Raw genomic sequence first — 16,191 nt, forward strand, 5'->3', positions numbered from 1 at the left:
ATTAGAAACAAGACTTAGCATCAAAACCAGAAACCCATCTCCTCGCATACCAACCTTTACTGAACATCAAAACCAGAAACCCATCTCCTCGCATACCAATCTTTACTGAACATCAAAACCAGAAACCCATCTCCTCGCATACCAATCTTTACTGAACATCAAAACCAGAAACCCATCTCCTCGCATACCAACCTTTAATGAACATCAAAACCAGAAACCCATCTCCCCGCATACCAACCTTTAATGAACATCATCAAAACCAGAAACCCATCTCCTCGCATACCAACCTTTAATGAACATCAAAACCAGAAACCCATCTCCTCGCATACCAACCTTTGATGAACATCAAAACCAGAAACCCATCTCCTCACATACCAACCTTTAATGAACATCAGTTTTCTGTTTCTCATCAAAACCAGAAACCCATCTCCTCGCATACCAACCTTTAATGAACATCAGTTTTCTGTTTCTCATCAAAACCAGAAACCCATCTCCTTGCACACTCACCTGTAATGAACATTATTTTTCTGGTTCCCGACAATACCAGACACCCATCCCTTCACCTTCTCACCTGTAATGAACATCAGTTTTCTGTTTCTCGTCAATACCAGAAACCCATCCCCTCACCTACTCACCTGTACGAAAGAACATCATTTTTCTGTTTCCGGTCAATACAAGAAACCCATCCCTTCACCTACTAACCTGTAATGAACATCAGTTTTCTGTTTCTCATCAATACCAGAAACCCATCCCTTCACATAGATATCACTCATAGATTCTCCAACTAATGATGTCTCATCCAATATCACATCAACTGTGTTCCAGATAATACATCTCAAGACATAGCTAAAAATATAAGTAAATAAACAAATAAATTCCAGGTTACACCTATAAGAACAAAATTCAAATTCAAACATGTTTCACATAATAAATCTCAAGACAAAGCAAAGAAAAGACAAACCATTGATTGAAGTTTACTTTTACAACTACAAATGACAAGTGATACATATATTACTCCAACAGCTACTTTCACACTCCCCATTAATGACTCTAAACTCCAAACTAAAAAATTCAAATTCAAAAGCCATAAATAGTTCTAAAATTATCACTATAGGTATAGAAATTTCAATGGAATCTTACATCATATTATTTCTCCTTACCATTTCCATTTCAGAACAGATATTATACTTACTCCTTGGCTCTGCGAGGTTCTATCTTGTATGGAGGACCAGGTGGCCCTAGAGAGGTAGGGAAGACATCAACCCACATCTGTAGTTTACCCTGAAAAAAAAGTACAAATTAAAAAACTTGTGGGCTCTAAAATATCCCACATTTCCAATCCACCTTGACCATTAAAAGATTAATACTTAATTCCATTTGCAATGACCTCGCAATATAACCTAACCTTTGGAAAGACACTAATATCATTCCACTAACAAGATACAGAGATTTAAACTTAACCTCCAAATCTTCCCTGAAAAACCCATCTTTTGCAATGTTATACAAAAATGAAGTTTCATGCGCTGTCGTTCTAGGTATACCCCCACTTGTACAGGAAATTGATATCGAAGAGCAACCCAAATCACTTACAAAATATGCCCTATCTATATCCATAAACCAAATTTGAAATCAATCCATTAGTTAATCATTTTTTTCCAGAAAATTATATACAAAAAACAGCAAAAATACTTCAAATTTCTTCTAACTTTTCTAAACACATTCTGGCAGTATTAGTTATATTCTTGGCATTTTTCCAGAAAAGAATAACCCATTTGCAATTAACAAGTGTAATTTTGAACAGAAATACCATATCCTACCATTCAACCAAAAGGAAGTTTATCTTATTTTTGAGCCAATTTATTCTTCTTTTTTTTTGGATAAATTGAGAAACTTTTCTGCCTTATTTCAGAAGTAATTTAAGGAAAACAATATCACAATATATCTACCTGTTCCACATTAGGCTGGACTGGGTTAAACAGTGGCCTGGTCTCTATGTGTTCCTTGACGATCGGGAATGTATTCAGTACATGTAATGCTAACCTTTCTTCTACTGGTCCCTGGTTAGCATCTTTTGGTCTGTTTGGACTCTCTGTACAATTAAATGTTCCAGTATTTATTTACTTCTTGTATTAAATGCATTGCATAAATATGCACTTTCAGGAAAGTTGTATATGTACATTTAACTAGACTAAAAGTCTTTTTTTTTTCAATTTTTCATGTTATGTTTGGAATAAGTGTAATTTTATCAATTCTAATGAAACTTAATAATTATTATTTCAGGACTTAAGACACACTAAAACTAGAAAAACTGAAAACAATGTTCACCAACTTGATACCTCCTTCCTTTTATGATATAACATTGCACCTTTGACCTTCTAATTGATTAACATCAAAATCTAAAATTCACAAAGGGAACATGTAATTAAGACTAAGTAAAAAATTCATAAAATTCCATTCAGTGGTGTTGGAGGAGTAATGGATAAAAGATGGTTAACCCTCTGAGTAACAGAAGGAAGTAAGGAAATCTGGATGGAAGGAAGAAGGGACAGACAGACGGACGGACACCCCATCACTATATACCCACCTACATATTTATAAATATATGGGAGGCCATACGTACTCATACAGAATGTCAAGCTTCAGCATGAATACAATTAAATCAGAATTTTTAAATTTTACAGATACATACCAAACTCCGACAGATTGTAGACTCGGCTGCCAACTTTAACACTGTTGTTTCCATAGAACAGTGGACCAACGATATTGTTCTTCTTACAGTACATCTCTAATATCTCTTTTGGTTTTTGGTTATCTCTCCACTGGTTTATTCCAGCTCTGAAATATGGTTAGGTACTGGTACTTGGATATATATTAAAAACTAGAAAAACTGTACACAAAGCTCATTAAGTGCTATGCCCCACTCCTCTCCATAGAATCCACATTGGAAATAGTCATTCAGATGGAAAAACAAAATGAAAGACACACAATGGCATCATATAACAAAGAATGTGTGAAAGTTTCATCAAATTCCATTCAGAGATTTGAGAGGAGTTTCAAATTAGAACAGGGAATGGATGAAGGAATCAATACATTGACAGACGATCTCAGACTTTTTAACTAGATTTTGAGGTGCCTAGGGTAGATATTTGCAATTATCAACTGTGTCTTATTTTCAAAATAATGAATTACAGCTAAGTAAAATAACTCACATGTTATAAGTCTGAGGAATACCACAAGTAGCTCTATGTTTTGACAAATATCTATTTTCCAGATCAATAACTGTTTCTCCTATCAGATCATCACTGCTGATGATATCATAGTCCTTTAATCGTATAGTCAAATCTTTCATGACCGGCAGGATGGCAGATATCTCATACATTCTAAAAAGATATTAGACAGAATTACAAATAATTTCTTTGCAACACAAAAGAAAACTTTTCAGAAAAATTTACGTTTTTTGTTTTGTATCTTCTTTCAAAACCAACTTATACATACAGTTTCATCAAAATCTACAGAATGTTTTGAGAGTTGTACTCAAAAGATTTGTAGACTGAACTATCAGACTGTATGATTCTAATGGTCTTACTTTGATTTGCAGGGGTCGTACCTGTTAACCCTCCAACATTTGGGGGGGGGGGGAACTCCCACAAAATGAACAAAAATATTAGAATCTTCCACATAAAAATGTAAGATTTGTGGTAGGTTTTTGGTTATAATTACTATGATTTCTGTGAAAAATACTGAATAATTGAATGTTTACATCAAAAACTTGCATTTACTTAGAATCTCCCACATGAAACTGCATCAATGGGGAGAACCTCCCACATAATGCTGTGTCAATTGGGAGAATCTCCCACATGAGGCTGTGTCAATGGGGAGAATCTCCCACATGAGACTGTGTCAACTGGGAAAATCTCCAGCATGAGACTGTGTCAATGGGGAGAACCTCCCATATGAGACTGTGTCAATGAGGAGAACCTCCCACATAAGACTGTGTCAATTGGGAGAATCTCCCACATGAGACTGTGTCAATTGGGAGAATCTCCCACATTAAACTGATACAAAGTCTAACAGGTATGAGGGATGTAAATTATCAAGATCGACTATGAATAGAAACAATACAGTGTATCAACAAATGCCATACCTTCCAAAGACAGGATCCGTTGTATTAGGTATATAATCATCTCTGTCATCTATTTTTTTCTTTCCCAGTTCTATCTGTACATAGGGATCAGCCTATAAAACATACACAACATAGGGATCAGCCTTTAATGTCACTCATCATTATTCTTATTTCTCTTACCTGCTTTAGCATTTAAGGAATTTTGAATAGTTAACAAGATTGCAGTGTGTATGCTACTATTCTGTATGGTTATTTTTTGTTTATTTTGAGCAAATGCAAAATTTCAACATATGCTTTAAAAAAATCATTAAAAATTGCCACCATAAAAACATCTTAACCCATTATTACTGTGAAATTATATTTTAATTGAAAGTGTATGTTTTTCATATTTTTTCATGGTGGTCCTAACACATGTGAAAAACACATAAACGTAAGTTTTTCATATGTTTCAGAAGCATATGAAAACTATATGTTGCATTTTTTTCCTGTGTACTGTTTAACCTTTTAAGTAGCAGTCTTTTCTTTGTAAGAATAATGCAATTTCTGTAATATGTGATACACCTAAAAAAAAAAAAAAGGCTACATATTTTTATTTTCGTGAAAGTTGCTTTATAGGTCTATATGATGACATGTATAATTATTCATTCCAGTCAGTCTGCTCTTAGGATATAATCCACATTTAATATACAACAGTTTCTACTGTATTTTAGTGTCATTTACAGAGTTATCTCCCATAATTTTGAATTCTACAGTACATTCTATATATATTTTTTATCAGCTAAGAACAAGGGTTATATGAAAAGCCACGTGTAAATTTCAGTTTACAATAACAGTTTACATAAAATGTCAAAAATAAAAATATGTAAGCTTTTCAACCATGAATCACATTTTGCATGAATCTTATCTGGAGTGCTACTTAGCATGAAACAAAATACAATAACAACAACCCATTAATGTCTACATTAATAATAACTGACCTTTCCATTACTGTCAGCTGGTTGTAAATCTGTTGCCTTGACAACATAAATTCTAACAATACATTCTTCTGGCCCTGGTTTTGGGAGAGTACTGAACATCTTGGTAGGGAGAGGTTCGTTGGGATCTGGGGGTAAAGGGTACACTCTGAATCCTCCCTGAAAAAGACAGCACAAACATATCAACATGAGGAGTTGTAATTGATAGAATTATGAATTATTGTTTATTAGGTGCTAAGGTTTGTTGTTGGTTGGTCAAGCTGTAAAGATAGTTTTTTTTTTAGTATGGTTTAACTTACAGGATAAAATTTGTCTATCTCAAGCCATAATTTTATGAGGTTGTATTTTTTTCCTCTTGTTTATACAATGTACATTTGGTCTTTTTTTAGATCTGACGGTAAGAAATGACTTGATGTACCTTTATCATAGTGTGAAAAAAATTATTTTAATAAGAAATAAGAGATTTTATATACATTTGTACTTGGCTAAGTGTTGAGTCCTCAGGTTAGTTGTTTCATGGACATTTTCCAAACATCCATTACTTCCTATAGAGATATTTTTTTTATACACAGACAAATTCTACTATAATATTAATTCATCTAACCTTCAATTCTCCGACAATATTAGACTCTTCCTCATCTTCATCTTTGCCACGACTGAAGTTGAATGAATGACAGAAGTCAGCGAATTCTCCATACTTCTCTGCTTTCTCTAATTCACAAGTATATATCTGTAATATAGAATTTCCATTAACACCCATGCTAAAAAAAACTTGTATGTACATCCTTCTTTTCAAAAGTTCAAATGACAATTTTAACGTCTGTTCCTGTGCATGTTTTTTTATTTTTTTTTATTTACCATCTTGTTTTTTTTTTGGTGGTGTAAATTACTTTTGTTTCAATGTGCATGTCATTTCAGATATTTCATGTTTTTATTGTATGTGTCTTTCTTCTGTCTTTGTCTAGTCATTACCCCTGGATTTTTTTTTTATAACTGTTTGAATCCTGGTTCCTTTGATTTCTTTCCTAGTTAAAACCTCAATATTCTACACTTCTAGCAGATGCTGTAATTGATAAAAAAAAATAATAATAATAATAAAATAAAAACACAAAAAAAACCCAAGACTGATCAGTAGAAACTGACTACAAGGTCTCATAACATACAATTCAAGCCTATTGTATAGATCATATATATATATTTTCCATATCTTTAGCCAGTCATTTAGCTCCTTAGTCCTTGCCTTTAGCCAGACTTTAGCTCCTACCTGTATTTTGTCCATGCCTTTAGCCAAATATTTAGCACATTTCTGTTTGTCTCCTGTAGAAGCATAGTATTTGGACCACCAATCTAAATCTTCATTATCTGGTGGGTCAGGCTGTAAGAAATCAAATTAAAAGTATGTTAAACAATCATTCAATGCACCTTAATACAATATCTCTATTATGTTAACTTCTTTAAGCAGTAAATTAGTATCCCAGAATATGCCTGAAAGTAGCATTTTCAATGTTCATAATACTTAATTGTGATAAAAAAAAATTCTGAAGATCCTGACTTGTATCATATTTGTATCTATTTTAAGCAACTGAAATTCAGTCATTTGAAAAATAAAATAAAATTGCAAGCAGAAAATCAAACAAAAATAAATTAAATAAAAATTACTAGAATTAACGATGTTTCAGAAAATAAGAAAGATAAACAGACTAATATATGATCTTAAATGTTCTTTATGACAAAATCAGACTTTTAATAATCTGGTACTTAAGTAAAGATAACCTAACAAGCCTTTTTACAGTGACTAAAATAGTTAACTTCAAAAATGAAGTTTACCTCATAAACTGTTTTAGGAAGTTGACTTGACAACTAAGAAGGAGATTTAAACTTTCAGTTGTAGGCTTAAATACCTTTGGATTAATAGAAAGTTTAAATATCCTTTTCATACCTAAGACTTTTATCAGGTAACTGTCATTCAATCAAATGAAGACCAACTCATTTCCCTGAAGTTAATTATTTAACTTGCTGTAAATTGTAAGTGAATCCAAATTAAAGTAATGATCATGATTTTTTAAAATAAATTTGTAATAAATTAGAAGAAAATAATCTACTTCTAATAACTGAGTTTAGTTTTGATTAACTGAATATAGAACAAGGATTGATTTAACTGGAAACTTCACAAAAAAAACATGAAAAAGATGATTTCTCAAACAGATCAGGCTGCTATGACATGCTAAGGATACACCTACTTGTTCTATTCATGTTGCCTTAAACAGGAAATTGGAATCCGACAAAACAGAGATAACTAACCATGAAAAGAGTGAACATTTCACAGACAGAAAATTACAATATGACAGAACTTCTAATACTAAACATGTTATTATGACCTATGGGTTGTCATCGGCTGACATTTTTTTTATCAATAAGGTTGTTGTTGTTTTTTTTTTTTTTTTGGACATATGTGCCATATCCATTTGCATTATAATTTTGACAGTCTTGAACAGAATGTTGAGAAAAATGCAATTAAACATGTCAATTACAACAGGCAATTTTTAACAAAGTTTAAGTCTGGTAAAAAAATTGACTTCAAAAGTAATTCAAATAGGAAAAAAATTCCACCAAGAATGTCAAATCTGCATACAAAAAAATCAATTATTTTATCAAGTAGAAGCTGCATAAAATACAACCAAAACTGTAAGAGAGACAACTGGTGCAATGGACTAAATTGTCAGACCTGGTTATTGCAGTATAGTCTCCTCCTTTTTCCTTTTACAATATTGGATGTATAGAGATAATAATCATACAGATATGCTGATACAGATTTATACACCTCATAACTATAGAATAATCAACTGAAAAAAAAGTCAAAAACCAAAATATGATCCTAGGATTTTACAATTACATGACACTTTTTCACTTACGAGAAAAACTACTGGCTTTCTGGTCAAGATAGATCATATAATGGGTTATCCATGAAAACCAATTGATTATCCTATTATTATTATGTAAATCTATGAAGTATTTTAAGCTTTTTATAAGGATATGATGAATGGCCTACTGATATCCCTTAGCAATGTGTTGTCAGATAACAGCTACATTTCACTAGTGAAGTAATGTAACAATCTTGCATGACCAAATCTGAGTAAACCCTAAACAGTAACTTCTCACTGTGAAATACTGAAAGTTCACTTTATCATCTTTACAATAACTAGAAATCCACAAAGAAAATACTCCAGTTTCAAATGAAGATTAGTGTTAAATATAAAATTCTGTAGTTGACTTGTCTCCCTTTGGAGACCTGAATAATATTCCCTCAATCATCTACATATGATGAAAACCTTTCTCAAAAATGTTTTCAAAATACTATAAGTAGTTAAGAGCCAATTGTGCTAACAAGAAATGTGGACAGACAGACAGATAGGCTGATTCCTTTATACCCCAAACTTTGTTTGCAGGAGTATAATAATCAGAATTCATCATAATATATGATGTTTCGTATTAGAAACTTCAAATTTCACACTACAGAAACTAAGGAAGCCATCTACAATGTCAGTCTTCTAATGTGAAAGAAACAATGACTTAGCATGTAATGTTATTAGATAAGCTTATTAAAACATGACACTCTCTCACAGCAAATTTGTTAAGAAAAGCCAACCCAAAACCCATACAAATGTGATACTCAAACTCTATGAACATAAGTAAACTAGTGCAAGTCAATTCAAAAACCTTTCTAATAGCATATGAAGGTGTTGCCTCTTCTGACACCCTTGGGAGCAAAGGGTCCTTAAACAGATAAAAAAAATGCAGCATGAGAGGTGAGGGTAACAGAGCAGGATTCACAACACAAAGAAAATAAATGACAAAATTCTAATGTTACATGCATAACATTGTACAACAAAGATTTAAACAGTTCTAAAATACAAATAGATCAAAAAGGGCAATTCAAGATTCATACAAAATCAATGAAAAATGAAAGACAACTGAATATTTGAATTGCACGAAAGATGACTGAATATTTTAATAGCCAACTATCCAATAGAAGGCAGTTTTAGACATGCAACATTGTAAAGAGGGACATGATAAAACTACTTTAAGCAGAAATTTCCAAAACACTTGAAACTTTCATCTCACAGACTCTAGATATAATCCATTCAAGAAACAAATAAAAAACATGCCATTAAAATAGAAATTAAATTGTACAAAACAAACTGAAATGCATAACAAATACAAAAAATCCCTGTACCGAATTTTTTGAAAGGATTTTAATTACCCTTCTCTCAAACATTTTGGCAGGCAATTTGTCCTGAACGAGCTTCCTAGCTTTAGCCAGAACACCCTGTTAGTACGTGAGCATGTAAATAGTGGATAGCATATTAGTACAACATCTAGATATGGCCACATAAAATTAAATTTTTGATTCTCGTTCCAAATTTGATTACCATTTCAGTCTTAAACTTGTACATAAATTGTGCAAAGTTAAAAAAATAATTGACACAAGGATTGTGGTTAATGTAGAAAAAACTTTTTTGGTTTGTTCTTTTTAATGTTCATTTTTACAATTATTTTTCAATGACATGGGGAAGTGCTGTAAAACAAAAATTATGTTTAGTTCAAGTTAAAGGAACGTAAACCTAAAATTTTACCTTAAGTGGCATAATAGAATAAGTTGTGATTGTACAAGGTATGATAAAACTACAAAAATACACAGGGTTGAACATCAATAGTTGAAGTGAAGTTAGATTATAACACATTCAATGATAATGTTCAGAAAATAGAATTAGTCTTCCATTGATAAGATGACAATCAATACATAAACTTCATTCAGTGAACTATTCAATAGATCTTTTTCTCAATTGTTCAAGTCATTCATCTGTTGATTGTCATTTCATTAAAGTGAGACATACTCTATCCCTGAACATCATCACTGCATGCGCTATTAACACCACTGTGATCACTATTAACAGCACTTTGATACTTATACACTGTGATGCATGAATTTTTTCTACTAAACCATGCAATGAAAAAAATACCAGCAAATTTGAATGTAAGTATTATACAACATGTATTTATGTATTAAAAACTGACATACAGGTACTAATGAAAATGTATATTTGGTAAAATTGAAAGGGGGGGAATCAATAGTTAACATATCAAGCTGGCAAAATATAAACCATCAAAAATAAAATAAAATTTCAAGCCAATTCTATAAGAAGGTAAAACAAAAATACTTCAAAATATGATTCAAAGCAACAAACAAGGAAACAAAACTATTACACCATAAAAACTCAGAGACTATTTCAAATGGGACTTTGACCTTGAACTATTGGCCTCAAATTGGCAAAAAACATTGATCTTTCTCAGCATGTCAACTATCAGCATCATGCTAAAAAAAATACAAAGAAACCACATTGCAAAAGAGGGGGTATATACAATATTTCTGGTGATGGTGGCCTTGACCTTTGAAATAACAGGAAATTCTTTTCTCTATAAGTATCCATAAGAAAAGGTGTGAAAATAACATTCAAGGAAAAATTATTAATGTTTGGTGTAACTACTTAAATTATTGAATAATTTAAACCCATATTGTAGAGAAAAAAAAGCTGAACTTAAAACCTGCAACCTTAACATTCACAAATACATCAAAATATTGAAAGCAGGTCAAGCAGAATTAAAAGGGTTATTAAATAAATGGTTCCATAATAAATGGCTTGTACAAAATCTGTTACCATTTCAAATTGGACAACAACATCACCTAGTGGATCCTCCTTTAAAGTAATATTAGCAAAAGCATTTATTTAGGAGTTAAAAAAGGAAAGAAAAATACAACAACTTGTTACGGAAATTAGTAGATATGATCTTAAAATGTTCATTTAAAAATCAGGCAAATCCTATATTAAGGGTGGCAAAACATCATTTTTTTCCTACTGAATTTTTTGTTCAAATGTAAGCTTTATACTGTATGAATGTAAAATAATATAGAATGAAGAATTTTTTGAAAATCAACAATGGATGGCTCAAAAAAATGATTTTAAATGTCTCTAACAAAGCAACTAAAATTTGGCACAAAATGATGAGTTACATCCCCTTATTAAATAACTTTCCATGCTTTCTATGTAATTGATTTCTCTTTAACAATTGCAGTCAATCAAAAACCAACATTCAACTTTGGGAAAGTGTGCATTTAGGATATGAAATGGATACAAAAAAAAATCAAAAAAACAAAATTTGTCATGTGCCATTTAATGCCTGATTTTTACATAGACAACCTCTTAATAGATATGATGTTGAAAGTGTAGTTAATGCAGCATTTTCCTAGCATATTAACTAAATGCAAGTATAGTTGAAGATATACACAGTCAAATGTGCCACATATGATAGTCATATGGTGTTAGATTCATCTAATAATCATATGGTACAGTAATTAATATGATAATATATGATGATTTATGTAAGATAGTAATATGATTATATTATTATTCTCATGTATTAATATTGGCTTTGAAACATATGCTAATCATGTGATAATCATGTATAAACATTAATATGATTGTCATATCATGTTTAATTTATATGATAATCATATGTTGCAAACCATAAGATTCTCATGTGCAGCACATTTGGCTGTGTAGTAATATATGCAGACTAAGAAGTTGACGGTGATTTGGTTATGAGTAATTGATAATGGCCATTGTTAAGACTTTGTAAGACCTGCTTGTAGTAAAATTTTGAGTGTACAGAAATGCAACCTTCTAAGGCCACTAGACTATAAACATTAGTAAGAAGTATTCAACAGAAATATAACATATTGAGAATGAAGTTATTGTGGTAATAGATATACACATGTATAAATGTACACATAACACTGATGTATGAGATAGTATGTCGTGTGTTTTACCTGTGCCTTGTCTCCTGCCTCTCCTGGTATCTCCACAACATGTTCTGCTCCTCCACCATTTACGATACCCCCTGAAATAGATAAATTGAATAGAATTAAAACAATGTCATAAACATGAAAATAAAATATCCTTGAGACTCTTACTATAGACAGCCCAACAGCAATGTTGAACATGCCTTGAAATGGAAATAATCTAGCTGTGACAAACATTTTGGTCAAATGGGAAAATCTAATTGAGGTCACAGAATACAAACTGAAGTGTCAAGGGCCTTTAATTACTCAGCAAAAACACTGTGTAGAGTGTGGCCAGATACACCAGCTATTGTCAATCCTGAACAGAGGAGACAAGTATGATCATTTACAATGTCTAACCAATATTTTCTACACTAAAATGAGACACCATAATTTTAAATTAACTGCTGTCAAGACCTACTATGGCATTTATTCACTTTATTACAGTGAATACAATGATGATGTTCCAAAAATAGAAATGGTCTTCAATAAATTAAAAAAACTCACCAGATAAATTTCCTTTATTTAGAAATAAAGAAAGAGATTTAAACTTTAAATCATTCCATAGGTATTAATATATGTGACTAATAGTAAGTTTAAATGTCAATTGTCAAGTTAACAACCTACAGACGTTCATCAGGGCATCATTTCAGAAACCTCACGAAAGACTTACATGCATGTAAGTCCCATGGGTTGGTTAAGGATTAAGTGTACATAAGTCTTACAAAAGCTTGGTGAAACTATGCCTATCTCATAAAATGTCAGTTAACCAAGGAAAACCAACTATTTTCCCTGAACATCATCATTGTATGCACTGTAACTGCCTAGTAATTTCCAGTTGTACTATAAACTAACTTCCCTACCATACAGTGCTCTACCCATCCTATTTTAAAAATATATAACATACAAAAATCTCCTTTAAAAAAACTGAAATAAACCTAAAAATAGTCTCAGTCCATAGTTTTGTTTCTGCCCACCAGAGATTGTAAATAAGAGGCACACGACCATAAAGAGGTTATTCATGTGAAACAGAAAAAGAAGAGTGAATGCTTCTGCATATTTGACCATGCCAAACATAACAACACATTAGTTCATCCAATTACATGCTGTCATGCTATATGTGTTAATTACATATGTAGCATAAATATAGAAAAAGACAACTTTCTTTCTCATGTGTATTTCATAGTTACAAATACCTCTATGTTTATCATTTTGATATTTATAAAATCATTTTCTATGGAAGCATCTACAGTAAGCAATTATATTATCTGTATAGAAAAGAGTGCAATATATTTTAGGAGGTCTACCAAATTTTATTCATGCCAAGCAAGACAAAAATATGCTTATAACAACTTTTATAGTCTTTATGTAGTACTGAGTAAAAGAACAACCAAACTAAAACAAAAGCAAGACTTTGAATGAAATTGTGAGCAAATCTCACTTCACACCAAAGTAATCATGATAAAATATAAACAGTTGGAAAACAGGAAGTTGGTAGCGCTTCAGTCTGATATATGGCATACCTATATAAAACTCATGTCAAAATATCAAGTGGCTGTAATAAGTATTACAGAGAAAAAACTGTAACAAAATACATTGAAAGTACTTTAATTCATGGATACCAATTTTCAAGGATTAGGGAAGAAACGCAAGTTCGTGGATTCTTGGATTTGTGGTTGTGAGATTTTTCAGTATACACTTCAACTGAAATCTCTTTTTTGTTTGAAACTAAATTTAGTGGTTTGGCCTACCCATGAAAACCACAAAAATTGGTACCCAGCGAACAATAACGCTTTCACAGTAGTTGTGGACAGACCAATGAACAGGCAGACACCATGATCATTAAATAACTACTGCAAACGTGAGGTATAATAACAAGTGTTCTTGGTTAGGTCATCATATAAACAAAAATAATTTTCTTCCCTTATTAAAACAGAGATATTTGACCACTATTTTTATATTGCAAGTATTATTAAATCAGTTAACTTCAGGGAATAGAATGTTAGATGCTTCAGGAACAAGTCCACCTAAGATATAGAGAAAAAAGTGATAAGTTAAAGTTTATGTCAACTCTCTAAACAATTCAAATATTTTCAAAGTCACATTTATGACAAAAAGACCAAAAAGATTTCTATTTAAGGTATGAAAGCAATAAAAGTAGCCAAAACTGTCTAATTGAATGCTACAACAACAAATATTTCTAACCTTTTTTTACCTACAAATCACTATTTAACAGTCATGATTTACCTTCCCATTCCAAACCTCTTTCATTACTTTTATTTGCTCTCCAATCAGAATGGCTAATAGAATATACAAGATGAACTTTACACTGTTCAGAATGTTGACATAAAATAAGGACTCATCCACCCCCTGCATGACTCTTAGGTAAACTTGTAATATTTGACTCCCAAGTAGCAAGTACAAGTTGATTAGTAAGTGACTATAGTGTGTTTCTACTACAAGAAATTTGTTGGTATTTGTTGATTACTCAGTGAATAAACTACATTCTACTACAAGAAACTTAGCAGAATCAACCCAGTGTATAAACAAAGCAGATTTTAGTAGCATTATTTTCCTTGAGCGAAAGATATTAGTATTGAGTTATTTTTGTTTGTTTACGTTGTGAGCTAGAGGATTGAACTCGATTCACTGCTTCGTCTAATAGCTGAACATAATCGGCCTGAGATTGTGTTTCCCCTGCAAAATGGAAAGAAAACAGAATTTCAAATTTTGCCAAAATAGACCCTTTCGTGGTTAGTGCAGCCATATTGAATTTGAAGCAGAGTTTTCAGATGCCAAAGAAAACAGTATGAAAGTATGGGAATCCCAATATGCATGCTTAAAAGTAACTACTCAGTAAAAATGGTGCATTCCCATATTTTTCAAAGAATCATCATTTCCACTTCGAAATTTTCCTCTCTTTCCAATATGACTACATTTTGCTAGCTTAGCTTGTCTCAAAACCTTAGGATTGCGGAAAAGAAAACTGGAAATTCAAAATGGCAGTTCAGATTTTTCAAGAGGAAGTACAGTGGACACTGTTTTAAATATGAGTAAATGTGAGAGAATGTTATTAACAAAGGTAGCCATGCTTCAAAACAGTACAAGAAAAATACCAATGTTCAAGAAAACATTCTTGAAAAATTATATAAACAATAGCAGGAAAAAAAATTCATATACAGAGAAACATGTCTGAAGTAAATTAAAAAAAATTCCAAAACTTAGCTCAACCAAACACTTTCAAAAGTTTGTTTATGAATTTTTTAACCATGTAAACTGAAACCTGTCTAAACCAAACCAATTCTGAAGTGGGTTTGGTATAGACAGGTTTCACTGTATTATGAGGAGGAGAGAAAATAACTTTAACATTGGATGTAAAATGATTACCTTCTGAGGAGGTGGGAATTCAGACACCATTTACAAGTTCAGAAGCATTTACTATCTTATCCTCAAATAAACCAAAGAAATATGGTGACCTTTAAATTTACAATACATTAACAACATCAACATGCAATCACAAAACATGAATACACAATCCTCTAGTCACAACATGCAAAAGCTAGTAATTTAATGTACAAGATCATTATACCTGTTAACCCTTGGAACAGTTCATGTGGGCCATTCACCCCAATTGACATTATCTCATATTGGAGAATTTCTTTTAAAGCAAATATTTCAAGTAAAAATTCTATTATTTAGTATTTTACACTGAAAATATAGTAATTTTAGCCAAAAACTTCCCACAAATCTGACAATTTTATAAAGGAAATTCTAACTTTTTCATTGATTTTGTGGGAGTCTCCCCCTTAATGTGGGAGGATTAACAGGTATAGATCAGATCATCTATCATTAGCAAGTATATACCCTACCAAATAACAGAAATATTCTCCGAAGTGTACACACTTAACAAAAAGGCCATTATACTTCAACAAGACTAATTTAACATATCCAAATTTGAAGATGCAAGCCCTAAATTGATAAAAAAAAATATCTTTCAAATATTATTATCAGGCTTTGAATTCATAAATTCTACTCAAAAAGATGCTATCACATAGATGGCTTCAAATTTCTTCCTTTAATATTCTACAGCTAACTAGATGGATGACCATTAATATGAAGAATTAATGTAGAATATGGTTGCAAATCTACTAAGGCAAGGTCTGATGAAGGCTTACCAGTTGTACAACACAGGCAAG

General features: G+C 31.7%; 1 protein-coding gene across 18 annotated transcripts in view; it reads right to left on the reverse strand.

Annotated features, from left to right (window-relative positions):
• Positions 1-16,191, reverse strand: part of LOC148620708 (myoferlin-like) — a 72,877-nt gene that overhangs the window by 7,033 nt on the left and 49,653 nt on the right. For 8 of the 18 annotated variants that reach the window (XM_088574432.1, XM_088574427.1, XM_088574426.1 and 5 more), the window contains 13 exons: positions 14,615-14,692; positions 11,984-12,054; positions 10,815-10,853; positions 9,359-9,424; positions 6,362-6,472; positions 5,702-5,827; positions 5,101-5,256; positions 4,145-4,236; positions 3,210-3,380; positions 2,690-2,835; positions 1,947-2,089; positions 1,193-1,281; positions 703-846 (listed from right to left, as the gene is read on the reverse strand). In XM_088574432.1, the coding sequence (XP_088430558.1) occupies positions 703-846; positions 1,193-1,281; positions 1,947-2,089; positions 2,690-2,835; positions 3,210-3,380; positions 4,145-4,236; positions 5,101-5,256; positions 5,702-5,827; positions 6,362-6,472; positions 9,359-9,424; positions 10,815-10,853; positions 11,984-12,054; positions 14,615-14,692 (1,432 nt within the window). Of the gene's footprint in view, positions 1-571; positions 628-702; positions 847-1,192; positions 1,282-1,946; positions 2,090-2,689; positions 2,836-3,209; positions 3,381-4,144; positions 4,237-5,100; positions 5,257-5,701; positions 5,828-6,361; positions 6,473-8,814; positions 8,872-9,358; positions 9,425-10,814; positions 10,854-11,983; positions 12,055-14,614; positions 14,693-16,191 lie in introns of all 18 variants that reach the window. The other 10 variants (XM_088574433.1, XM_088574429.1, XM_088574438.1 and 7 more) reach the window with 8 other exon arrangements.

Source organism: Perna viridis, chromosome 3 (assembly GCF_037379345.1).
Source record: "Perna viridis isolate PV_CMFRI_1.1 ecotype Kerala chromosome 3, ASM3737934v1, whole genome shotgun sequence".
NCBI lineage: Eukaryota > Metazoa > Mollusca > Bivalvia > Mytilida > Mytilidae > Perna > Perna viridis.